This window comes from Chanos chanos, chromosome 4 (genome assembly GCF_902362185.1).
Source record: "Chanos chanos chromosome 4, fChaCha1.1, whole genome shotgun sequence".
Taxonomy (NCBI): domain Eukaryota; kingdom Metazoa; phylum Chordata; class Actinopteri; order Gonorynchiformes; family Chanidae; genus Chanos; species Chanos chanos.
This window is the reverse complement of record NC_044498.1, coordinates 267,501-293,588: the sequence shown is the minus strand read 5'-3', so window position 1 is coordinate 293,588 and position 26,088 is coordinate 267,501. Positions and strand designations below refer to the sequence as shown.

The 26,088-nt window shown below is 41.8% G+C and overlaps 2 protein-coding genes across 2 annotated transcripts; both read left to right on the top strand.

Moving 5' to 3' along the window:
• The first annotated feature begins 5,242 nt into the window (after nt 1–5,242).
• Nucleotides 5,243–8,170, top strand: LOC115810733 (uncharacterized). Its single transcript, XM_030772732.1, has 5 exons — nt 5,243–5,323; nt 5,682–5,722; nt 5,812–5,886; nt 7,092–7,269; nt 7,662–8,170. The coding sequence occupies exons 1-5, from the start codon at nt 5,257–5,259 to the stop codon at nt 8,093–8,095; spliced, it is 795 nt and encodes a 264-aa protein (XP_030628592.1). The 5' UTR covers nt 5,243–5,256; the 3' UTR covers nt 8,096–8,170.
• Nucleotides 8,171–11,314: 3,144 nt separating this feature from the next.
• faslg (Fas ligand (TNF superfamily, member 6)) lies at nt 11,315–14,210 on the top strand. The gene is made up of 4 exons (XM_030770709.1): nt 11,315–12,271; nt 12,744–12,831; nt 12,930–12,989; nt 13,617–14,210. Exons 1-4 carry the CDS (start codon nt 11,981–11,983, stop codon nt 14,018–14,020), a joined length of 843 nt encoding a protein of 280 aa, XP_030626569.1. The 5' UTR covers nt 11,315–11,980; the 3' UTR covers nt 14,021–14,210.
• Nucleotides 14,211–26,088: the final 11,878 nt, after the last annotated feature.

Here is a 26,088-nt window from a genome sequence, read left to right as displayed (position 1 = left end):
ACATTATCAATGAACTGATTCATTTAATTTCTCATTCAGTACTATGCCAGGTTAATTCGCCTATTCGTGGGGATATTAGCAGACGAGACCAGAGACATTTCAAATAAAGAACAACTAGTGGCTCTTCTCTGCTGGGTTGACAACAGCTACGCCCCTCACGAGGATTCCATTGGTTTATTTGACTTACCCCAGGCTGGCGCTTCGACCATTTTCAATGCACTGAACAACATTCTCTTCCGCTGCAACGTTTTTCCCAGTATGTGGTGTGGACAGGCATACGATGGGGCTGCAAGTATGTCCGGTCATTTGAATGGACTTGCAGCAAGCTTTAAACAGGACAATCCTCCGGCCATTTATGTCCATAGCTTTGTGCACTGTCTTAATTTATGTTTGCAAGACACTGGGAAAACATGCAAAGTCATTAGACATTCGTTGGACTTTGTGCAAGATGTGGCACATGTTGTGAAGCAGAGTCCCCTAAACAAAACCGCAAGTTCCAAATCTGAAGAACTGAAATGGCCCTGGGCAATAATAACCTCCACGCTCTCTGTCTGACGAGATGGACGGGGCACACAGGTGCAGTGAAATCTGTGCTTGACAGTTATGCTGTACTTTCCTCTCTGACGGCAGAAATGAATGAATAATCATACGGTGATGCCGGTAGGAAAGCTGGGGGAATTTTATCAGTCGGTGACAAATTCAGCACATTCTTTGACCTGCACCTCACATTGATGTGTTTTTCTCCCACTGAAAAACTGTCAAGGACCTTACAGACTGTAAACATATCATTACAGGATGCACAGAAAGCCGTGGCTTTTACTCAAAGCTTTATTCAACAAAAGAGGTCAGATCATGCCTTTGATGAGTTCTACAAGAAAGCGGTAGAGGACTCAAAAGACCTTACAGATGCCCCCGTGTTGCTCAGGCAACAGAAATGCCATGCAAAATTGGATGCTGGAGAACCTGCACACATATTCCAGAGCCCAGCGGATAATTACGGGAGACTTCACTGTGAAGTTCTAGATATTCTATGTGGTGAAGTGGAAGGGTGTTTTGAGCAGAGAGACCTGCATGTGGCGGCTGGCCTGGTGTGCCTGATTGTATCTGCAGCTAAAAGGGAGACAGTCAGTTTCCCATCTTCTACAGTGGCACTTTGAAAGTCTATGTACACAGCTTGATATTTTGCCAGATGCAATTCAGACGTCCGGGACTGAAGTACGCCTAACAGTATCATCAGTAGCATCGACAATGAATGCAACTCCTGTGACAAAACCTCTATTGCCAGAGGTGCACATGCTGTTGAAGCTGTTCTATACCATCCCTATATCAGCTGGCAGTGCTGAGAGGTCTTTCTCGTTCCTCCATCATTTTAAAACATGTCTGAGGTCAACGATGACCCACAAAAGACTTTTTTGGGGGGGGGGGGGGGGGGGCTGTCTGAGTTCGAACTCATGTTTTCGGACTTGAGCTGTCTGAGTTTCAATTTTCGAACTTGGGTTTTCAAGTCAAGACACTACAGAGATTTAACTTGATCATTTTGTTTGTAATTCAAAGATTAAAAATATTTTTTTCACTGGGGTAAATGTAATCAAGATAATTAGTCTATTCTCTTACGAGGCAGACGTTACTGCGTTCTATTTTTGGGTGCGCATTAGTCCACACTCTCTCGCCTTTTGTTGATTGTTATTAGTCCGCTTCTGTGCGGACTGCGTAGTGATACCAAAGGTTTCCGACCGATTGTATGCAGTTCACTGGGAGCAGCTGAATTAGAAAAAAAAAGAACGACTAAAACAAACAAACAAACAAAGAAAAGAACGACTCAGCAGTGCTTGTGAACCGGCACGAACGACTCACTAGAAAGAGTCGTTTATAAAGAACGACGTGTTCGCGGACTGCACACAACTATAGCAGAACCAAGTCACAGAAGGATTAAAGAAGTCTACAGAGGATTACAGAAGTTGTACATTGTATCCTGTTGACAGTGCGCATTTTGAAGATGACTTGCAAACGGACAGCGGAGTGGGGAGGGTACTCCTGTGCACAGGGAATATCCAATTATTCCAACGCCGAGTCAGAACGAAAACAAACTGCTGGTGTCCATGTTAAATGCATTTTTAAGAGGATGTCTGAACAGCAGGAAGCGTTCATGGAAAATGTTATTCGGCGGTTGGACAGGATGGAGTCAGACATCAGAGAGCTCTAAAAGGCGCAAGAGGAGTCTGCTCCAAAAAGGTTAAAATGAGTGGGAAATAACTCGGTCAGTTTATTTCTGTAGCCTGCTGGTTTTTGTTTTTGACTACCGCACATTCTATGTTCGCATTTCTTTATCTGCTCTATCACTCAGTGTAGTTAAATTTAACCCTTGTACTAATTTTGCTTAAGCAGGGAGCCAAGAAGCAATAGAGGAAGCAGTAAGCTGTTGCGGAGAATGCTGAAAATAACACGCACAGATATGATCCACAGACAAGACAAGGTAAGACAACGTGTTTTGTTGGTTTATCATCACGATTGTTTCATAACAGTAAACAGTACCTGGAATTCTAAATGAACTGTTAATCAATCTTCCTTTCTTCTCCACTTTTCTCTCTCTCTAGCATCTAGCACCTAGTATGAGACGATGCGAAAGAGTTACAGGATGACCCAAGAGGAGGAATCTAGAGAAAGAGGAGGGCAGGATCACATGGGAGGTAATCCCCGCCAAAATTAAAACGAAAATGAAAACGGTAAAATGAAAGTCCAAACCCGGTTTTGCCATTTCTTTTCAATACCTGTGCGCACATATCCTGCCAAAATTAAATTACATGACTCGATTTTCATTTTCATTTTACGACAAACACGAGTCTTTTATGATAAAAATAAAATTGAAATTAAAATATCTTTTTGTCATTTTATTTCATTAGTTAGACTTTATTTTCAACTGATTTTGCGGTACAAATCAGACAAAATGCAAACGAAAAGACAAAGTTGATACACCTATGGCAAAGTCCCGGTTTCTAATTTAATTTTCGACATCAACGCGCTGTATCTGCCAAAATAAAAAGCGTTGCGTTATCGTTTCCCACCTTGCCTTATCGTTTTTCGAGTTGGCCTACATATAAATATTTGTAAATATATGTTAATTAGAAATGGGCGTTGCCTAAGACACAGAAGGTATGGCGGAGGCTAAAGGCTACATGTAGCATGAAAACATATATATGATTAAAAGATGTATGGGCGACCTGATTGTGCACATCAACACGAATTGTTGTTTATATGTTACATGAACTTAGTCGGGGCTAGAGCGGTAGAAAAAAACTCCCAACTCCCATGTCGAGGCAAATAGACCACTGTAGATCTTTATTTAAACATTCGAGCTTTTGAGCTAGGTGGCTTGCTTGCTGTTTTCGTGTCCACGCCCCCAGAGCGAAATTTCGTAGGGCGAAATTCCTGAAATTATTCCTGTTCTGTGAGTTTTTTAGGCTTTTGTGCACTTTGACATCCATCATTGTTGCCCCGGTTTTGGCACCGCTCATTTCTAATTGTCTAATTTTATTTTTACTTTTGCCAGAAAAGACTGGTGTTTGTCGTTAAAATTAAAATGAAAATCGAATTTTTAAATTTCATTTTTAATTTTGGCAGAATATGTGCGCGCAGGTATTGAAAAAGAAATGGCAAAACGGGGTTTGAACTTTCATTTTACTGTTTTCATTTTCATTTTAATTTTGGCAGGGATTACCTCCCATGGGATCAGCACCTGCATGAGGCAAAGGAAGAGAGGAGTAAGTTAAAACATAATAATTTCCCCTGTATTTCTTAGACTTTTCCCATTTGGTGTTTTCAGTAATCTAATTTCTGTTTTCCCTGTGTTTTGCAGCTGCACAAGGCCAGAGCTAGTGCTCTTTAAACTGAGGAAGAGGCTTCCATATGGAAGACCGCAACAGTACATATGATGTCTGAAGAGGAGGACACCATCTTGGATGGAAGGCCAGTGTGAGGTGTCTAGCCTCCAGCCCATAGCACAGAGTTGTCTGCAGTGTGAGGCGCTACAGAATAGACTGGACGCAGACTCTTGAATATGTTGTGAATCACCAGGCGCGAGTTGGTGTGGATAGATTCACAATGGAGAGCACAGAAGCTGGGTCGATCTTGGGAGTACTCTACAATTAGTGTTTTCTTTATGCTCCGTAAAAGCGTTTTGTTTCGTTTCTATTCTATTGTATTCTATTGTATTCTATTCTATTCTTTGTTGTACATTGAGATATATATAAACATTGTTGATTTATATGCCTAATGATTTATGTTATGCTGTATGTTCTTTATTTATAATAAAAGTATTTGTATAATTCATTTTTGTTTGTCGGACTATCTATATAATCTACATATGAACACAAAACAACAACACCAATACTACTACTACTACTACTAATGATAATAATGACATAAACCATATGAAATCATGTCTGAAACACACTGGACCAATGGGGAGGGGTTTAGAGGAGGAAGACATTGTGCCACCAGTTCAAGGTAAGACTTTTCGACAAGTTGGCGGAGATCTCGTGGACCAAGGTGTGAAATGCAAATGTTCCCTTGTAAGCACCTGCGGGGGATTATTCACCATGGTAACTAATGGCTCCAGGCTTCCAAACCTGGTACTTATCCAGGAGTATTCCAGTTCGCGTAACAGGACAGCAAACTCCCGGATACATCCGATTATCTGTGGACTATCCAGGAGTATTCCAGTCCGGATACACCTCCTTCACCTATGGATACTACCTTCACGCGGAGTCACATGTATGCTCACCTGTAGATATCGCCCCATCAGCACCTTATTCGGTTATCTGCACTTTCTGATTAGATGTAAAACTGCATTTCATTGTACTTGTGCTATGTGCAATGACAATAAAGTTGAATCTAATCTAATCTAATCTAAAGTTATCTGACTCAATACAAAACTAACCAAGTAACCGCAGTCGTGCTGAGAAACACATTTCTAAAAGTTAGACACTGAATTTCACAAACACTTTATTACACAGAGTATAACGTAGCTGATTGTTTGCTCATATTAAGAATTACTTTAAATCAAGAAATCACAGTAACAACTTATTATTATTATTATTATTATTATTATTAATAATAAATGCGTGATATCAACGAGCTGCCTGATGAGGACTGGGGACAAGCGTCGGCTCCATCAGATTAGCTCTTATCATGTGACTTAGGTTCAGTTTCGTCACGTGACCCACAGTGCATGACGGGTGGCAGATTGACTTGTCTAAAATGGCAAGAAATGAGGAGAAGCATTATGGAAAGCTAAACAGATTATGGCTTCAGAGAGAAAGACAAGGTTGGGAGTGTATTTATGTTTACAGTGGTCTTGCACTGTTCAAATCACGGTCATTTGGCTAGGACAAAAACATAAAGTAACGTTTTGGTGGTACAAGAGTCTTTTTATATCATTTCTGATTAGCCTCTTTGAACTTTATCATTTTTTCCTCCAGAGTTTATTGCCTGCCTGCCGATAAATGATCATATTTTAAAACCGCGCTAACTGTTAAATGGCTTTACCAGCTATTCGTTCCGCACGGTCTTGGGATTGTAAAATTATAAATTAAAGATTGAGACTTTGTTTATTGGCAAAAACAACCGGTAATTCACTGCTGGTTGCTAATGCTTGCGCAATCTGTTTTCCATGTACGATTAAGAGGGTCGAATCAGAGCTGTTCATACTTCAAGACCAAATCTTGTAAGTACAAGTGACGACCGAACCTAACACCCTTTCAGAACTATGAGGACAGACCAGTTTGCTTAAATGTGCCAATCATTGTTTTGTAGGCAACACTCAATTCCGTCGCTTCTGTGAAAAAGTGGATTCCAAGCATCAAAAGCGAAATAGAGTACTACCTACAGGTAAGATTGGGTAGTCAGCCATGTCATTGATACATGGATGCTGATGGTTTATGGTCTGTTTGTTGAGTCAGGAAGTTAGTGGTCGGATTTCCTTCATGTACGCTGAAGTCATACTCATCGTCAATATAGGTCCAACATATTACGCAAACTCGCTAATAGAGTCACTTGAGCCAAACCAATTTAAGAAGTTTTGCCGTGCAAAGAATGAAACCTGCCTGTAAATGATCTCAGGGACTTCGATGCACATTAAACTGTGTATTATATTTTAATGTGCGAACGGAAGACACTGCTGTCACAGTGAAGTTTAAGACTGGTACTGTATCCATGTTTTCTCAGGTTTCAGTAAAATAAACAGGAATCCTTTATAAAGTCTGTGCGTTTTATGGTGCGTTTTATGGTTTTATTGCTCAGATTCAGATGGTCCTGCAGTTTTAGTTTTGTAAGCCGGCTGGTACTGCATGAGAAGTACAAGCTTAGTATTACCTAGTATCACCTTAGTATTACCTTAGTGTACAACAAAGCCACCTCATCACTTTGGACTCTGTGTTGTCATTCTGCGCTAAAATGGTACTAATAAAATCACACACAAACATATGAGATTTGTTTTAGGTAAACACTAATTTGGCAAATTGGCTGTTTAATTCAGAATGCCATCTTGTTAATTTTAAGCCAGATGTTCCACTGGTGGACTAAAACATTTGACCGTAAGACCAAAGTCAGCGTGTGCTTTTTGTGGGGAATTCCGTGCCTCTGCGGTACCTATTAACAGTGGTCTGAACACTTTCTGCAGAACTGCTTTGACCTAAATCTTATTCAATCTCATCCAGACATCTTCATCATGATCATCTAAGCTACAGGCATCTCAGCCTGAGAAGCCCCTCTTAAAGGACAGGGGAAAAATCATTATTATGCAAAACTCCAACTAGTTATTACACAGCTTGTTTCAAACTTTTTCTGGAAGACTTAATGTTTGCTCCTTGAGGCCACATGTCTGACAGTACAGGAGTGGATGTATAATGTGACAGTACAGGAGTGGATGTATAATGTGACAGTACAGGCGTGGCTGTATAATGTGACAGTACAGGCGTGGCTGTATAATGTGACAGTACAGGAGTGGATGTATAATGTGACAGTACAGGCGTGGATGTATAATGTGAGGGAAGCATGTGAACAGATGTGTTTGAATCCGGTTTTGTGTTCACCAGCAGTCCCAACTGACTCACTACCCAGAGAGGAAGATTGCGGAATTCCAACAGCGCATAAAAGAGCTAGAGAGAGAGTACAAGTGTTACCTCCGCAAACTTCGCTCTCTTGACCCGACCTGCAAACACCCACCCAGAGGCTACGTGAGGAGGAGAGCAGAGTTTGACGGCAGTTGTGCTGGTGCGTTGGTCTGTCTGTTTCTTTATCCTGTTTGTCTGCTGTAGCCAGTGTTGAAAGAGGCATGGAAGGACTTTGTTCTCAGCTAGAGTTTAGCCAAAACTCAAAACCCTCCGATACAAGAGCAGCAAATTAGCATTCCTTTTATAAAGTCCTGATTATTGACTCCGCTTGTCTGAAGAATCCCCCCTCACGTACTCCTGCTGGACTAATAAACTGTCAACACAAAGTCAAAAGTCGTACAAACCTGTCAGAGGGTAGAGAGGTATTTGATGTACTTCTCCACATGGCAGTCACTTTGTCTTGAAGTTGAGATTACCGCTGATGTCTGGACATGTCTCTCCATAAGTGATGCTTGAGAACAGGAGTCATTGTCAGATTGTTGTTTTTTTCAGCTAAGGGACTGTGCAGTGCTCTCTCCAGTAACCAGATGGATCAGAGACCCACCATCCTGCATGATAATGAAGAAACAGGAGATGAGCAAACAGTCAGTGCAGACAAACAGTCAGCACTCTTCTCCCCAGCACCCAGCACTGCCCTAGACACAGAGACACCAGAACAGGACCGTCCTCTGGCCTTTCAACATTCCAAGTTGGCGGTGGCCAGACCACGGGTGGTACGTATGGATCAAAACACAGACAGCCTGGCACAGGTGTTGTTCACTGGCCTCCCCAACCTCCACACCTCCGCGCTGGCGTGTGCCACAGCAGTGCACGGAAGAGGTGAGGAAAGAAAAGCAGTTCCGACCAGCCCCGCTCCAGCTCAGCATCGCTCTGGGCATGTCCTTGGACTTGGATGCTACTCTTCATCTTCAGATGAAGATACATGATTGGACAAGGAACTGGCAGCTGTTGTCCAACTTTGTACTACAGATTTTACATCCAGAGTTACAGATTTTACATCCATACAGACTTTCAGAGTTACAGAGTTTCAGAGTTACAGAGTTACAGAGTTACAGAGTTACAGATTTTACATACATACAGACTTTCAGAGTTACAGAGTTTCAGAGTTGAAGACTTTGTGTGCTGTCCAACATGTTTCTTTTCTGTAGGGCTCAGACTGTCAAGTTAGCTATACATAAATTTGTGAGAAATCCTTAGGTGTCACTGGTAGAGGTCATGTGTCTATGTGCACCTTAAAAGAAGAGAAGTGCTTCTCTCATAGGAAAGCTAAAGGAGCCTGTGCCCCAGGTCAAACAGCCCTGTGTAACTGTATGAGTTTAAGAATAAGGCCGTGTTGCAGTGAGGAATCAGTTGTTTTTATGTTTTGTTTGAAACAGACATACCTGTGTTGGATTTGGACTAAGTGATGGCGTTAAGTTAAGGGTGTGGCTGGCTCTTGTGTGCAGTTTGATGTATGTGTATCCACTGATGTACTGCAGTCTCCTGCATTTTATTCATGGAGTATGTCACAGGGTGTACGTCCAGTCTGGTATGCTTTTAATACCAAACAAAAGTCAAAATGCCGTCAGCGATCTGCAGATACAGTAGGAACCATTTCATCAAAATAAAAGTGACTGGGACCCTAATCTTCCCAGCAGTCAGCGCTATTCAAAAACCATTTTTACCAAATGGAGCACTCTCATGAGGTGATGTGTGTGTGTGTGTGTGGGGGGGCTGCTAGTTTCACACTGAAAGTGTGCATTCTTTGTGTGAAGAATGGTTAGATAATTGAGCAGACACAAATACCACTGACACAGTAAGAGGGGCACTGAGTCAGAGAGAGAGAGACATGCTCACATTGAAACACACTGTTTCTCTGGCAACTCAGTTGACAAGAAGCAAGATCACATCACAGAGCAGCCCACGATCCGACCCCAAAACCCCACCTCCTACTCCCTCTGCAAGAGAAATGCTGACTGAACAGAGCTTCTGGGAAACTCAGTGAGTTCAGACGAACGGATAACCTACGGTGACAGAAGGGATCCTTACTCATGCAGGACAAATGACTTTAACACTGTGCACACACATGGGTTGGGGTTGGGGTTGGGTTCCTATTCCTGTCAGAAGAATGAAACTGATGCCACATGATTCTGCCATTACTCCATCAGCTCATCAGAAACCTGAGGTCGTAATTTACATCTGTGTCACCCAACTGCTGCATCAGTGCACGGCAGGGTATTACTGCTCAGACGCTGGAACGATGCCTCTTTCCGCAGTGACATGTCGCTGTTTGAAGTGTTCGCTAAAGTGTCTGAATGACGCAACCGTGCCCTTTCTCAGAAACCAATAAGCTAAGTGGTACCTGCACATGGCTGTTAGTTCACAGTGTCCCAGCAGACCCCAGGCTTGTGTTTTAAACAGCATGAAATTGTGCTCCTGCCCTGAAAATGTCAGGAAGGCATTGATCTGTGGGAAGACCCTGGACCTACCAAAGTCTTTTTTTTTTTAGTGTAAAAATAAACTGTCCATCAGTCAAAAGCCTCTAAAACCTCTGAGGGACTGTGAGAGGGAACAGTTTTTTGTAAGATATTTTATAGCATTTTTATAAAGGCAGCTCTTTCCAGCAGGCACAGATACACAGTCCAGACCAAAAGCATATGATCTGAGGACAGATTAATTCTAGAGTTGACCTGAAACACTAGTTGTGTGTGCTCTATAGAAATCCTGGTATCGGCGTGGTATTAGTTTAAAACAATGCTATGAATCCAGCTCTCACACTTGACTCCAGACCAAAATCTGAAGAGTACTGTTCTCTGATGTGGAACGGGGTTCTGTGAGGTCAGATGTGGGAGGGTATTTGTCATTCTCCACAATTTTGCCTGGGTGTTTTGTTTTCAGTGGATTTCATCATAATCTTCAAAAAGTTATGAAGTGAAACTCCCTTCTATTTTCCAAACACAGCCATTGAGGGGGTTCCGTTTGTTACGAGGGCTGTGTGTAGGAACGGTGGGAGGGCACATGGTGAATTCATCAGTGTCATTTACATGAAGGATTTCTGAACAGTCTAAAAAACTAGTCTGAAAACCTGCACGTTTAGCGACAGTGTCAGTGGAAAGAGTGACTGATTATCATGAGACTTTCCACCTGCTTAAGTCTTTTCTCTTCTGTCTATGGATGCCAATAATGGTGCATTCACAGACAAGTAAAACTGATCCATCATTTTAAATAAGATTGTATGGGAAATAAAACTTTCTAACAGTAAAAATGTGAATGGAAACTTCCAGAGCCTGACATGAGTAGGTTCATATGGATGACAGAGGGGTCATGCCTGGGGAATGATGGGTAATGTTTTGACATTTGAGGAACATGTCTCTTTAAGCACAGAGAGCGCTGAGGACAAGGCAAAGCGGAATGGAGTAGTAATGAGTGTGTGACATCAGAAAAAAAAAGTAAAAGATAAAGTGAGTTTTGGCACAACTCTCCAATGCCATGGAGTCCAAGTGCTTTGATGTTGCTTATGGTTTCTTTGCTACTGAAAAAAAAAAATTGAGAGACTGAATGAAGAGACACAGTGAAAGGAAAAAAGAGTGTTTTTTGACGCAAGAGAGCAGGTCTTTCCAGTAAAGCCGAGCTGTGCAGAGGTGCAGCGCTCCAGAGTGATGCTGGCGTCTGTCTCTCTCTCGCTCGCCTGGTGAAGCCACAGTGTCAAGCCCCCCCCCGTTCGCTCTCTGTTCTCACGCAGCCGACAGAGAACGAAAGAGCACCACACTCACATCCTCTGTTTCATGTGGCACATCTGCTTTCCACCATGTGTGTTACTGAAACCTTACTGTGCTGAATCACTGTTTACAAACATAAACACACATGCATTCCTAAAGAGGTCTGATATCACTACTGACCAGATGATATAACATGAGGAATACATTACCACAGTAAGGTCTGATTATTGTACAGACACAGGACCAGCTCTAACCCTTATTTCATCTAAAGATGTCCTTTACACATGCGCCATCTTAAGGTTGAGCAAGCTTCCTTTCTTGAAGTATATACATACAAATATACATATGTATGTATATACATGTATACACATATGCATATATGTATGTATGTATATACCTATACATATACATATACCTGTACATAAACACATACATTCTCTCTCTGCCTCACTGTCTAAATTTGTCATATATTGTGTGGTCTTTGTGATCACTGACAGGAAGCTGGTGGCCCTGTCAAAATATACTGCTGATGTAGTGAAGAAACTCTCTTCTAGGTCATTCTGAGAAAGAAACAATTCTACCTCAGAAACAAGGACAACTGCTCTTTTACACACACACAGAAAAAAGGACTGTCAAACCCATAGCCAAAATGAGAGATCTATTCATCTTCACATTGATGTAGACCAACAGATGTAGGGATTGATAGAGCTGAAGTGTGAAAAATACAGAGGCACCAGGAAAACAAAGAGCAAAATCTCTCCCTGTGTGTTGTGCCAGCTCATTTTCCCCTCAACAGAAACACACATGATGACCATGAGTGGCTGAGAGAGAATTGTTCTCAACGGGTTTCTCAGTGTCTCCACATCCTGTCATTACTGACAGTGAGAGAGAGAGAGAGAAAGACAGAGTGAGAGAGAGAGAGAGAGAGAGAGAAACTTTGCATTATTTGCGAACTGAGCCAATGGCCAGCCAATCAGAATCTTAAGAGCCGGTCTGTGAGTGGGTGGAAAGGAGTAGACATCACACCCTCAAACTTTTTTTAGCCTGTGGAGTCACCTTGATTTTGATCACACACGCAAATATCTTCACACACACACACACACTTTCAGTCTTATGAGACCAGTCACTATGAGTGCTACCATGGGATGCTCATACCCGCCAGTGTTTGTCATGGATGCTGGTGGCAGGCAGTACTTACAGCCCGTCAGCAGGGCAGACCCAGCCTTGGTGCCTTGCTGGAACTTTCCACCTGCCCGTTCCCACTCCAGAAGAGGAAGCTGTGGAGGTCTTAATGCAGCTGTGGCCTCCGTCCTGGTCATGGTGTTGTTGCTAGTGTTTGCTGCACTGGGATTTGGAGCCTACCAGATATTTCAGCTCCAGAATGAGGTTTTACAGCTGAAACAGGTAAGTCTGACCTGAGTCTGATGCTGGGGGAGAGGGCTGGTGTGGCTGGTCTGGGGTGAAGCCACTGAGGAGACTGTGTAGCTGTTGTCTGTAAAATAAGACTGACGTCACGCATCAAATACTCATTTAATAATGAGAGCAGATCCATTCTGTGCCCTGCTCACAAAAAAACAGCTCAATCAGCAGAACAGCTCTTACTGCCCTGAGGGGTTATTTTACAAAGGAGAGGGTCAGTGTCGGCAGTAAGGGGGTGTTGGCAGTAGTATTCTGTCATTAGGCTTCAATTGTGCTGTGATATTTTCCTTTGACATTTAGAGGTACCTGCTCACACTGGAATCATTTAAAACATGTGGTCACTGGTCTGACAGAACAAGAGCTCGGCAGCTCTTAACCACAGCTCTGTTACCCAGGGCTCAGGAGTGTGTGTGTGTGTGCGTGCGCTTGTGTGTTTGTGCGTGTATGTGCGTGCATGTATGTGTGTGTGTTTGAGCTGATTCTGATCTGGTGCTTATTCTCTCAACAGGAAAATGCACAAAATAAGTCTCCAGAAAAGCTTATCGGTGAGTCTTTGATCTGATGATGGTTGATCTTATCTTAGCTTATAAGCCTGATTAAAAAGAATCTGATAACGACCCCTTGGCCACTTCCTGTGTTGCAGACCTGAGGAGGCCTGATGCAGAGAGAGCACAGCGAGGGCAGGTTGCAGCACATCTGATTGGTGAGGAGAACAGAGCCTCTGGGAACATTCTACTGCATTAGCCCAGGGACTGTACACTATACTCTCCATGAGATGTTTAGATTTTGGCCCTTAACCTTCTCAGCATCACAGCATCTAACAGCTCAAATGTCCCTAAACACTCACTGGTTTTGAGTAAACAAAGCAAACAAACAAGCAAGCCAGCAGGCAAGCAAGCAAGCAAGCAAACAATTTGGATTAATGGTCGTTGTGAGGGATCTGTGTAGCGGTTGTGTAGTAAAAAAAATGATTTAAAATGGTTTAATTGGGACCAAAGGGGAACAAACCATCTGTATGAGATTTTGTAAAAGTTTATGTTTACAATAATGATAGTATTAACACTGGGACAGAATTATGGGACAACATCTAGAAACAAGGAGTAAGCTGAGCTCTGAGCCTAACTTAGATTTGTCTGTTAAACTGGAGCTTCTTTTAGGCCAGTCTTTCTTCTTGATGGTTGCTGGTCTGAGGTGGTGACTGGTCTTTATGCTTACTGGTCTGAGGGTTAGAGTATGTTTTTCAGTCTAATGGTTTGTTAAATGTTTATCTTGGATGCATGTGCAGTATATCTGACAGCGTGTCTCTCCCTCCCATTTGCGGCCCAATCAGGTGGAAGAGGGAAGTCGGGAGACTCCTTGGTTTGGGGTCCCAGGGTAGGCCGTGCGTTCACCAGTGGCGTTGTGTATCGTAACAATGGTCTGCTGGTGAATGAGACTGGTCTGTACTTTGTCTACTCTCGGGTGGAGTTTCTAGATAATCACTGCAGTCCGAGGGACCACTTGGTGCACAGCGTGCACATGCGGCGTACAGACGGACACCCTCTCACGCTAATGGAGGACCACCGCGAGGGCTTCTGTGTGGTGGGTAAGGAGCAGGTGTGGACATCTGGCAGCGGCCTGGGCTCCGTGCAAAAGCTTCAGAAGCACGACTTTGTCTATGTGAGCGTGTCCGACCCCGCCAAGCTGAGCCACAACTTTCAGAGCAATTACTTTGGCCTGTATAAGATTGACTGAATGGACACACCTTCCTTCGGTTTCCCCTCAGCTACTGCCACGAGAACCTTTAGGAGTCCTGGTGAAAAAACCACAAGCGGCAATAAGAATGTTCAAGTATGAGTATCGAGAAAGAATTTTTACACGTTACCTCAGTTCACTGTTATTTGAACATATTAAAATGTACGTTACATTGCTTTTAACGCTGCAATTTTTGTATTTGTTTTTCAGTATTATAAACAGATGTGCATGTTATTTCATTTTTTTTTTACATTTTCTAAATTTTGTTTTACTTCTTATTTATTTGGAGCATGTATTAAACACAGTGAGATGTTTCCTTTTCTGAGAGTTCTGTGAACACTAATTACTGGAGTCTGTATTGGGCTGTGATTGAGGCCTGACGAGCTGAATGTCTGTTCTTCAGAACACAGCTTTCATTGTCACATTGACAGTGATGGGATTTTGACATAATATGACAATTTTTATAATTTTTTTTATAAATTAAGTTTTCAATAAAGACATTTATGTGACTTGTTTTAGTTTTGTCTCTTTCTCTCTCTCTTTTTCTTTCTTTCTTTCTTTTTTTTTTTGAAAAAGAATATACAATCAAATTTGAGATCCTCAGAGTGGAGCATCTGAAAGCAGATTTCTGAACACCGGTCATCTACGTGGGATAATAGCACTCATTTTATGACACATTTTAATAAAACATGTTAATGGCCACCTGTCCCACCCACAGCCCACACAGAAACTGATATTTGCAAATGAGTCTGTAGGTTGGCACATAAGAACTGTGGAAAGTTTGCATGTTCTTCACCCCAAATCTTTCCAGTTTGTTAAAACTCAATCTGACTTACAAAATGGACACAATAGTGTATCAGTAGTTTACTGGACAAAATTTAGACAAGCCATGGCAACCGATTCCTACAAACCACAGGCTTTTCTTGAAAAGGTTGTGAGTATATTATTACCATGCATTATCTGAAACGTGTAAATAATGCCAACACAAAATTTGGTGTGAAGTTTCATAAGTCTGTGAATTTTCAGTGCTGGAAATGTCCCATTACTGCACTGAACACTGTGTGTTGCGTGTTACCGGTGTTAGTGTCTGAGGTCGTACGTCTCTCTCGGCTGCAGGGCGATCGTTACAGTCCTTACTGAGTGCCTTTTGCTCGACTTCACCACACACACACACACACACACTCACACTCACACTCGGGGGGGCTTGATGATGCTCAGGCGGTGTGTGGTGTGCCTTTCCTGTTTCCTTCCGGTGCTATAACCAGTGAGAGCGGAGAGAGATGTATGTACTTTCTCTCTGTCCAACTGTCTTTCTGAGCGAATCTGTTTGTTTGCCTCTCCACTTCAGTCTCTGTAATATCTGCCTGTGCTTCAGCATTTCTTTGACCCTTTTTCTTACTGTGTAATACAGATGGTCAGGCTTTGTTTTGAATGTTTTCTCTATGTCAGTTGGTAAACTTTGTTTACTAGTCAGTTGGTTTACCTCTCTAATCTTTCAGCTTGATCTCAGTTTGGTCTTATCTAAGTTTCAATCTCTGGTTTGAAGCAGTACCCTAGATCAGATATCTAAGTGATAAATGATAAAATGAAATAACTGTGTTTTCTCTGTGGTGGCTCCGACCTTGAGGCTACACTGTGGCTGAGTGCTGCATTCAGAACCACATCCCAGTGCTGGTCTGGATGTGTGTTGATTTGTATCTGTCTGTCTGCCAGACTGTCTGTCTGCCAGATCTGTCTGTCTGCCAGCCTGAGCTTTACTGCTCCTTCATTAACAGCTTTAACCGTGATTAGTGTCACAGAGGTCTAGCCTTAACTCTCCGTGCAGTGTTATCCAAAACGTCTGATGCCGAGTAGGAGTAGAAACTCAACTGCAGTGCTCCCTTCAGCCATCTTCTCAGTGTCTTTATTTTCTGGTCATCATGATGGGACAGGGCTGAACCCATGGTGTTGTTTACAAGTTGAATATAATACTTCACCTTCACAGATCCAGCCAAGGAGGCCAATATTTTCTACTCAAGAACACTCTGCAAGAGGGCTGTCTTATGTTTTACTTTTAACTGATGGAATATGATAGCAGATTAATACAATTATTAAGTTTATTAGTTTAGTTTTAAGTTTATAAATTAATCTCTCTGGAGTCATCTGTGTACCTCTGTTTGTCTGACTTCACCCCTCTTCTCTGGGTGGTGTTTAGTACTGCATCCTCCACCTTTATTCCACTGAGAGTGGAAAGACTGTTTACTCCCCCTCCACCCAGACAGGCATGGGCTAGACACACACACACACACACACAAACACACACACACACACAGGTTTTACTCTTTACATCTACTCAGAAACAGTAAGTCACTTTCATTGATGTTTTAGATATAGTTTATGTGAGTTCCATCTACATTTACTTAATTAGTTACACAACCGCAGACCTCTGTCCTACACATTTCTGAAACAAAGCACTCTGGCATATTTTACAGATGGGTTGAAACATTTGTTTTATGCTTTATGCTATGTCAAAAGGTGATAATCCTGTATCTTCTGCGATATCACATACTTGTGAACATGTAGTGAATGAGGAGACTGTAACGAGAGGGCCTGGGCGTAACACTGACTGATCTGGATGAACAGATCACACGTGGACCTGAGAACATATGAGTTTATTACTGCCACACTGCAGGAACATGTGTGAATGAATTTGGATGCTGATGTAAGAGACTGTCTCACTGAATCCTCTGTAATAGTGGCAGGTGTTTGTAGCTGTAATGATTGCAGTGAGAGTGGCCATTGCATGTAACTGTTTGCCCACAAGTGTAACCTGCAACATTTCTAAACTGGTTTATCACCTTGAAGCTAAGATCATATTAAGCTATGAAAATTAGCTTGAAAACAGTAAGGTTTACATTTCTTGTTAGCTTTTATGGGCCTACATTCCTAGTGTTATTTCAGTAGATACGCGTTAATTAGATCCAGTACTATGCATTTGGTAAATGTATTTTAGCAATGATTCATAGTAATTTAGTCCTCAGAAAATGTTATCTTTCACGTCCCCTTGAACATGGAACAAACAGACAGCTGGGTCTGCAAAAACCAAAAAGATGATTATTCATATTTTCGACTATAACATGACTATAACTGTGGTCAGGGTGAGTCTATTGTCAGTAATGAGTGGAATGAGCAAATATTAGGAGACAAAAGGATATGTCTTGCTAATCAGATAACTCCTTCCAAAATATTTTGCATCTGAGGGGTGGTTTCACACTTGGGGGTGCAGAGACACTGAACAGCGGGAGGAGCTGCTAGAATGTTTTGGTGTTTCTTTGCAGAAGAGATCTCTGCAGATATGGGTGGGTTAACAATGAGAGCAATGAAAGGAGACAGTCATAAAGTGCTACACAAAGTGTGAATGTGCAAAAACATGTGAGAGGAACAAGCGTGAAAAAGACTGGTAAATTAGTGATGGACTAGGGCTGGGAATTAGAGTTAGATCTTGGCGTTATGGACAAAAATGTAATCTGAGAAGTGAGTCAAGGGCCGAATGATAGTACCAATGACATAAAATATAAATGGCACCAGAGAAGAAAAATGGTTCATCAGTAATGTGTTAGATGTGAGTTCTGTCATGAGTGGAGGGCTTCAGAATAATTTGGGTAACTGACATCATGGGAAAAAGATTTATTTAGATAATTGGGAGAAATATTGATAAAATTAAAACAAAAAATGTGATGGTATGATGTCTGGAATTAGTGACACAATTTCTTAAGTCATCCTAAACATAATGTTTAAGCATTGATTATCCAACTGAAGTGCAGTAAGTAACACTAAGGTGTATGGATGCTAATGTTAAAACCATTGTAGCACTGACGTTGTAGCATTGATAGCATTCTCCTGAATGTTCTGAGTTCTTCAGTAAACTGCTCTAGTGCGTTGACAGGACAGTTTTCAGCTCATCAGCCTTGTTCTTTTGTGTTTCTCCTGGCAGCTGACACAGGTCGTATATTTTGTGTCAATGACAGTAAGTGTTCTGTTATTCCAAGACAGCCCCTGCTTGTTTACAGACAGGACAAACAGCTTTGCCCTTCACCCATCTTAGAAATCACATTCATTCATTTTCTAAGCTGCTTATCCCAGTTAGGGCCACGAGCTGGAGCCTATCCAAGCAAACTCCCTGGACAGGTCGCACAGACAAACACATTTTTGTGTTTGTCCGTGCAACAAACACACAGACAAAAGCAATTTAGTATCCAATCCATCTGGCTTACACATCTTTGGACTGTCCTTGCAAACTCCAGACAGAAAGGACCCTGGCCGCCTGGCCAGTCATCAAACCCAGTACCTTCTTGCTGTGAGGCGACAGCGCTGCCCACTGTGCCACTGTGCCGCGAGAAATAGCATTTCTTTCAAAAACACCACCACATGTCCCTGCCCCACTGTCCTGTACCGTACTGTCCCAGTTTAGGATCTGAGACAAGTCACCAGTGCAAGTGCCAAACTTTATGCTTTATGCTTAGCACTTTGCTTATAGTAAAACTGTTGTTTAGTCTCTTTTTGATAAGTATTCTTACACTGGCTATGTATACACATTTTGATGAACATCTTTGGTCATTCCAGGCATTTCTATACAGGTTACTGTGGTAACTCTACACTACGCACACTACCACTATAACAAAGTGCATATCGATACTGTTCCATTCTAAATTATCAACAAGTGTGGGTGAACTTGTAGAAAATCTATTTTTTTCTCACATTATGCACCATGTGGTTTCTCTTTTGTCATTCCCTTAACCTGTGGAGGATTTGCAAGTAAAATAAATATTACCCTCTTTTACTTACCATGGACAGTGGTCTGAATGGTTTAAAGCCTGACCCTAACCCTAATCCTAGCCATAAGTAACAAGTAATGCCACCACCTATGAGGCCATTACACCATAAGAAAACCTGGTTCACATTGGAAGCAAGGCTTTCAATCATGGACATTTTGGACTTGGATTTGCTGTATAACTTTGTCATGTTTTCAACCACTTCAGGAAGATCAAACATGGTTTTCATTATCAAGTGCTGCTTAGTTTGCTGTTTCTGTGGTTGAAGGGAAATGTCCAGACAGGTCTCACAGAACAATGTTAGCCTAATGCTAGCCACTTGTTAAACACTCTACATGTGAAAGACCTTATCATGGTTTTACTGTGGTAGATTTGGTGGAACATTAGGACTTTAGCTATCCATCTCTATCCAGGGAGTGAAAAGGCCAGTTTATTCTGATCATCTTTAATGGAGCAGCCAACCAGTGATTAATCTTTACTGGGAAAGTGGAAAACAAACAGCCAGAGCTTGGGGAAAAAGGGGGGGGGGGTGTAAATCTTCCTGGGCCAGCTGACAGGAAAGATGAATGAAATCTGATGAATAATGATGATACAATAATGGAACTGAGAGTTAATCAGGATCAAGTCAGTAGTTGACTTTTAGTGGTGTGCAGTTCGTGAATGAGTCGTTCCTGTGGAATGACTCTTTTAGTGGGTCATTTGCACCGCTTCACCAGCACAACTGAGTCGTTCTTTTTATTATTATTATTATTATTATTATTATTATTAATAATATTATTTTAGTTGTTCTTTTTTCCCTTCTAAATCACCTGCTACCAGACAACTGCATGCAATCGGTCGGAGACCAATGGTATCACTACGCAGTGCTCACAGCAATGGGCTAATAACAATCAGCAAAGAGCAAGAAATCGTAGACTAATGTGCCCAAAAAATAGGTCGCAGTAACGTCTGACTCTTAAGAAAATAGACTGATTATCTTAGTAAACTGACAAAAGTTCACACTGACAATTTACAATTTAGTTATTTGGCAGACGCTTTTTACCAAAGCGACTTACAATCAGTGCATCAGTCAGAGTCAGATTTCTAATACCTTGTGAGCAGAGATCACAATAAGACCGAGCGTAAAATTGCCCCTTCGTATTGCGCCCCTGGAATACTTTGACAAACGCAGATACAAGACAAAGGTTTTTTTTTTTTTTTTTTTTTAGGAAAGGGAGGTTAGGCATTGGGGGACAGGTGGGTTCTAAAGAGGTGGGTTTTCGGTTTCCTGCGGAAGATGGTAAGAGATTCCGCAGTCTTGACTGCATGGGGGAGGTCATTCCACCACCTCGGGGTAATGGCGGAGAAGAGGCGTGGTCGGGAGGAGCGGCTGCCGGGTTCCCGAAGTGAGGGGACCGTCAGTTGTCCAGGCGTCATAGAGCGGAGGGTTCTAGTTGGGGTGTACGGCGTTATAAGAGCCTGAAGGTATGATGGGGCAGAGCCGCTAGTGGCCTGGTAGGCCAGCACCAGTGTCTTGAACTGGATGCGGGCTGCTACCGGAAGCCAGTGGAGTGCAGTAAGCAGTGGAGTGACAATTGGATCCATTGGACATTGACCCAGTGAAGAAATGATTTTTAATCTTTGTATTACAAACAAAAGGATCTGAACATAGTTAAACTGCCCTCGGCAGCTCCGTAGTCAGGAAGCTCGAAAACCCGAGTTTGAAAGCTTGAGTTCAACAGTTCATATAGTAGACGAGTCTACCTGAAGACACTCGAAGACTTAACTCATGTTCTGGGTCATTCTGTCCATTCAGTGGATACACCAATGGTCGAACGTGTTATCTAGGTCTATTTAAATAACGGATCCAATTCTTTCCCAATTACTGGAGAGGCTTTAATTCAAAACAGTACAACGTTCTTGCAAAAACAATGAGATCAGAACAAAATGAGTTTATTACTTGAATAATCAAACAACAATACAAAATAAAATAGCTCGAACAAAATAATGGACATAAATTTTAATACAGTATATAAATATGAATTTAGTATGAACTAAATGTAGAAACAAAAATAAGCACAATGATATTTTAAATACTTATAAAATACTTCCATACTTTTAAATATTTATAACTTGAATAAATATATGTATGTAAATTTACATGAATTTAAATATAAAGGGAACATTAGCAAAGAAGAAATAAATAGTTTTATTGATATTATTTTATTAATATTAGATTTGTACATGGCCTTTTGCATTCAGGATAAAGTTTCAGCGAGAGCCGTAAGCTGAAGAAACAAGCGAGGAAACATACTGGAAGTGCAATAGAGTAAAATTCGAAAACCTGGAAAAAAAAAAAAACGGCTCAGTTTCTCGAACTGCTCGAAAGAATCAGTTCACTAAAATGAATCGAACTGCCCACCACTACTGAATTTAAACACTTGTTTGGTACATTTTGTGATTGGAACATATGTGTTAAAAGGCAAATTATGAACAAATTATGTCAAAGCAAGATCCTGCAAAGTGTAACCAAGGGATCATGTATTAAAAGTCAAAGGTAATTCCACAGTACAGTCCAGGTCTTCATCATCGACCTCATCTGTGCACTGTGATGAGGTAGATGAAGTCTAAGGAAGAAAAAGCCTTTGTTAACACAGGCTGCTGCACTGAAGCAGTAACAGATGCCGGAGGAGCAGGAGGTTAGAATAAAGGCTTAAAAGGAAGAGCTGGGGATGTCAAAAATGGACAGTTTTTGGATTAAATGGAGGGTGGATTAACTGAATGTTTTATCTCAATGTTGATGAACTTGTGCAATGTGGGCCACTGGGTTTCCTCTGGGTTTTTTTCTGTGTTTGCTCTCCCTCTCCCTCTCTCTCTCTCTCTGTCTGCTCCCGTGCCAGCCCAGCTGAGGCTAATTAGTAACCATGGCTTCTGGGTGGGACCAAGCTATAAAAAGGGTGATGGTCCAAGATGGTGGCCTTCTTCCTCCTGCTGCGAACGCACCGGCACCTTACAGATACAGACAGCTTTACCAGACGCTTGCTATTCTTTTCTGAAGGGACACATGAACTTTCTACACAGGTCGAGTGAGTAGTTTCAATTGGACGTTGCCCTGCACTTACATGTACATTATTTGTTCTTTTAGTGGTTACTCTGGAAGCTGCAGCAGCCAGCCTATTGAAAGACAAGCAGGTTCAGAGACGGGGCACGGCGCGCCCTTGGCCAGCCGTCCGCAGCTGAGGAATGATGCGCTGACTTGAGAGAGAGCTCTGTTAACGACGGGCATGTTACATTTTAGCAGGTTATTCTAAAATACTTTTATGCATTTGATTCTTTTTCTATGTTACTTTCCTTTGCTTGTTTTGTAGTTTAGGGTTAGGGTTAGGCCGATGAGTGGGTTAACAGTGTTTGGGACCCAAGGCATGGTATGGAGGAATATTTTTCAGGAGGTTAAAGCTGATGTGAAAGAGGAGACTAATGGACAGAGACTTTCAGCTTCTATGGCAGCACCAGATACAGCAGAACCTGACCAATAAGAGGGCTCCATATCTCCATGTATTCCAGATACAGCAGAACCTGACCAATAAGAGGGCTCCATATCTCCATGTATTCCAGACACTGATCAGTGTGATTCCATGGTGCCTGTACTTGGTGATTCAAGATTCAAAAAACTTTGTCTACCACATAATGATAGAAAATTGTCTTGGCTTAGGTGCTCACAGACAACATAAAAACATACACCAATGAAAGACTTGCATAAAATTATATTAAGACACAAACAATCCCATAAATGTGTGTAAAGCTGCTTTAAAGGCAGTGACAGTCTGTTTGGCCTTGTTTAAAATCGATATTGCAGTGGGAGTGAGAGTTTTTGTAGGTTCTCTTTCTGACTGGAGGTGCTCTGAAACGTCTGCCCAATGGGAAAAGCTGAAAGAATGGTGATGGATTGCAGAACGCATAGCGAAGTCTAGAGAAGTAATGTCTGATGTTTCATATTCGACCAACTCAAATCTTCAGCCCGAGGTCTCTGCAGGCACAGACACTTTTAACACCGCCAGACAGGATGACACTGCAGAAGTCCTCGCCAAGCAGCAACAACTATCTCCCCTTCCCTCTCATATCATAACTCACTTCAGAGGGGACCCTATGACATACAGCGTGCTATTCAGGGCTTCTTAACACTGTGTGGAGAGTAGGACCAAAAACAGCGAGGCCTGGCTCTGTTTTCTAGAGTAGTACACTAGTGACCAGCCCAGAGAGCTGATGAGAAGCTGTCTGTACATGGAAACCAGAGCACTGGGAACTGAGAAAGCTTCAGAAGGAACATTTTGGGTATACAGTATTGACAAAGCCCTTAACTCAACAATCAAGGCTGATGACAGCGAAGCACTTAACTCCTTTGCACTTTTCCTCACTGGCTATTGGAACGCCATGACATATATTGAAGGGTTGAAAAATGCCGTAAGCTATAATCAGCAGGCTCCCTTACAAGCAAAGGGGGAGGTGGTGCAAGCTGATTCGTGATATCCTGGACAAAGAAAAACACTGAACCAAATTTATGGACCTTGTTGACTTTGTGAGTAAACAAGCCAAGATTGTGATGCATTTACTGTTTAGAGACATCAGGGATGACAGACCAAGCAAACTGAATGTTTAGTTTCCAAAGAAAGGCAGAGAAATAATGTAACAGGTGCCACAGCAGTGGAGAAGCGAGTGTAAAACACAGAGCCCAGCCAGCTTCCTCTGACAGAGCCTTGGCTTTGTCTCTGTTGCCAGGGTGATCACACTGTGAGGCAGTACAAACATGAGAAGGATTCTTCATAAAGACAGTATAGACTTTGTAAAAGGTAAAAAGTATAAAAAGTAAAAGTATAATAAGTTTCTGTTGTTTGAAACAGGGACACATGAGCAATTCATATAAACACAGGTTGAGCTGTCAAGTCTGCTCACATTTTCTACATTAAAAGAAAGGGAGCTTGTCTGTAACATGCAGCCTGAAGGCACTGGTGAGAAACCAAAGGTTTTCGGTGGTGCCATCAGTGCAGAGGGGAACATGCAGGAGCTCTGAAGTTGGAGATAATGATAGCATGCACTCTACCAAGTTCAAGTGAAGGTGAAGAAGGGCAGGAAACTCATTACAACATATGCTTTCTTGTTCCAAGGAAGTACAGCCTGTATTGGTATGCAAGAGTTTATGAGGGAACTCCGAATCTGATCAGCTGGAAAATGGACATTCCTCTAATGACTATGGGGTTGCCACAGGTCATTAGTGGTTATTTTGTTTCAGGCTTAGAAATGAACAACCTGAGGGACAGTGACTTCCTCACACTGCCAGAGTTAACTTGTCAGGTTTGACAGTGCAGTGAATACTGTGCTGTGACTAAACTATGACTAAAAACATAACAGCTGCCTAAAACATCACTGTAGAAACAAATGCAGCAGGTATGTTAGAAGTAAGCCATGTCTAAATTACCAAAATAAGCTGATTTAAAGGTTATTGCGGGCTTGCATAACACTCGAATAATTGCTAATCGTTTCTTAGTTTTTGAAATTTATCAAGATATCTATCTATCTATCTATCTATCTATCTATTGGCCGCGGTTGCAGATTTGAATAGCAGAGTGGACTATTGGCCTTGGTGGGGGTCTGCACTCTCCAAGTGACCTTCTAGTTATTCTAATTATTATTATAATTATTATTATTATTATTATTATTATTATTATTATTACGGTCGTTTTTGGCACCATCTCTACTCCAGAGTTTTCATGATATCAGTTCGATTGCAGTTGCCACAGGTCCATCCTAATGCTTAGTAGTGTGCTTGTACTCTGCTAATTGATAGGTCCACTTGCTTCACTTTTATTTATTGATTTTTTTTTTTTAAATTGCCATGTTAATGGCTTGCTTTCCCATTGAAAAGGAAGGAGAAAGTTTTAGGTCTCTAGCGGCACAACGAGGGTTTGCACACAGTGGCAGTCGATCGTTGGATTGAATGGTCTTTTGCGCTACGATGCTGCAGCGCAATCACGCTCGCATTTTCTGGTGGAAATGCATCTCCAGTTATTAGTATTATTAGTGGTAGTGATCATAGGCTAGTAGCAGTCATGAGAACACAGGAGTTGATTCACATGTTATTCCAACAGGTAAAAATGTTGTTGGATAAAAATCAAACTATAACTTCATTTTTTTCCCAAATAATTTTATTCACACACATCATTTAATCATGCACAGGGATGTCTTTGTGACCATGGGAGGGCCTCAGAAAGGCACCTCTGCCAACAGAACCTTGATTTCGGCCTCGCTAAAAAAATTGGTCTTGCAGCTCGCCATTATCAAGTAGAGGATTTGGGTTTTGGTTCGAGTTCCTTTATATGCTAATGACATTAATTAGGGGGAGATCTAAAACCATTCAGCCACGCCCAATTTAAAGATCATTTGTGATTTATAGATTTCATATCTGGGAGAGTGGTGTATGCACATTTTTACGCTCTTTTTCTCTGAGTCACACGAACACACATTTCAGAAATGATCTTTAGATCAAATGTAGGATGGTTTCAACACAATGATCTTATAAATGAGGCACCTGATTTTGACTCATGTGTCTTTACTAACTATAGACCCATTTCTAACCTTCCATTCAGTGCTAGAAAAGCTGTGTCTTTTCAATTGTGCTCCTATCTCCAGAGAAATGGCACATACCTAGACTTTCAGTCTAGATTTAGGCCCCACCATAGCACAGAGACGGCACTGGTCAGAGTAACTAATGACCTCCTTTTGTCCTCTGACCACAGATGTCTCTCATTAATTGTATTACAAGACCTTAGTGCAGCATTTGACACTGTAGACCACAGTGTAATTCTGGATGGGCTTGAGAATCTTGTTAATTTAAATTTGATCTTACAGACCACCACCACTTTGTAAGTGTAAACAGGGAACTGTCAGACATCATGCAGGTAAAACACGGTGTGTCACAAGGCTCTGTTATGGGTCCCATATTGTTCTTCTTATACATGTTTCCATCAGGAGATATTATTTGGAAACATTAGCATTAACTTCTATTGTTGTAACAATTGACCTGGGAATCAAACCCAGGGCTCTGGCTTGGAAGCCTAGTGCTTTACCCTTGTGTCACCAAGTGTAAGACCCAAATGCAGAGAGCAAGGCAAAAGTGATTCAGTGAAGTGGTTCCTTTTAATTGATATCCAGCAAAGAAATCCAAGGAGACGGAAGGCAAAATCTTAATCCAAGAACAGGCAAAACAGAGGTTCAACAACAGAG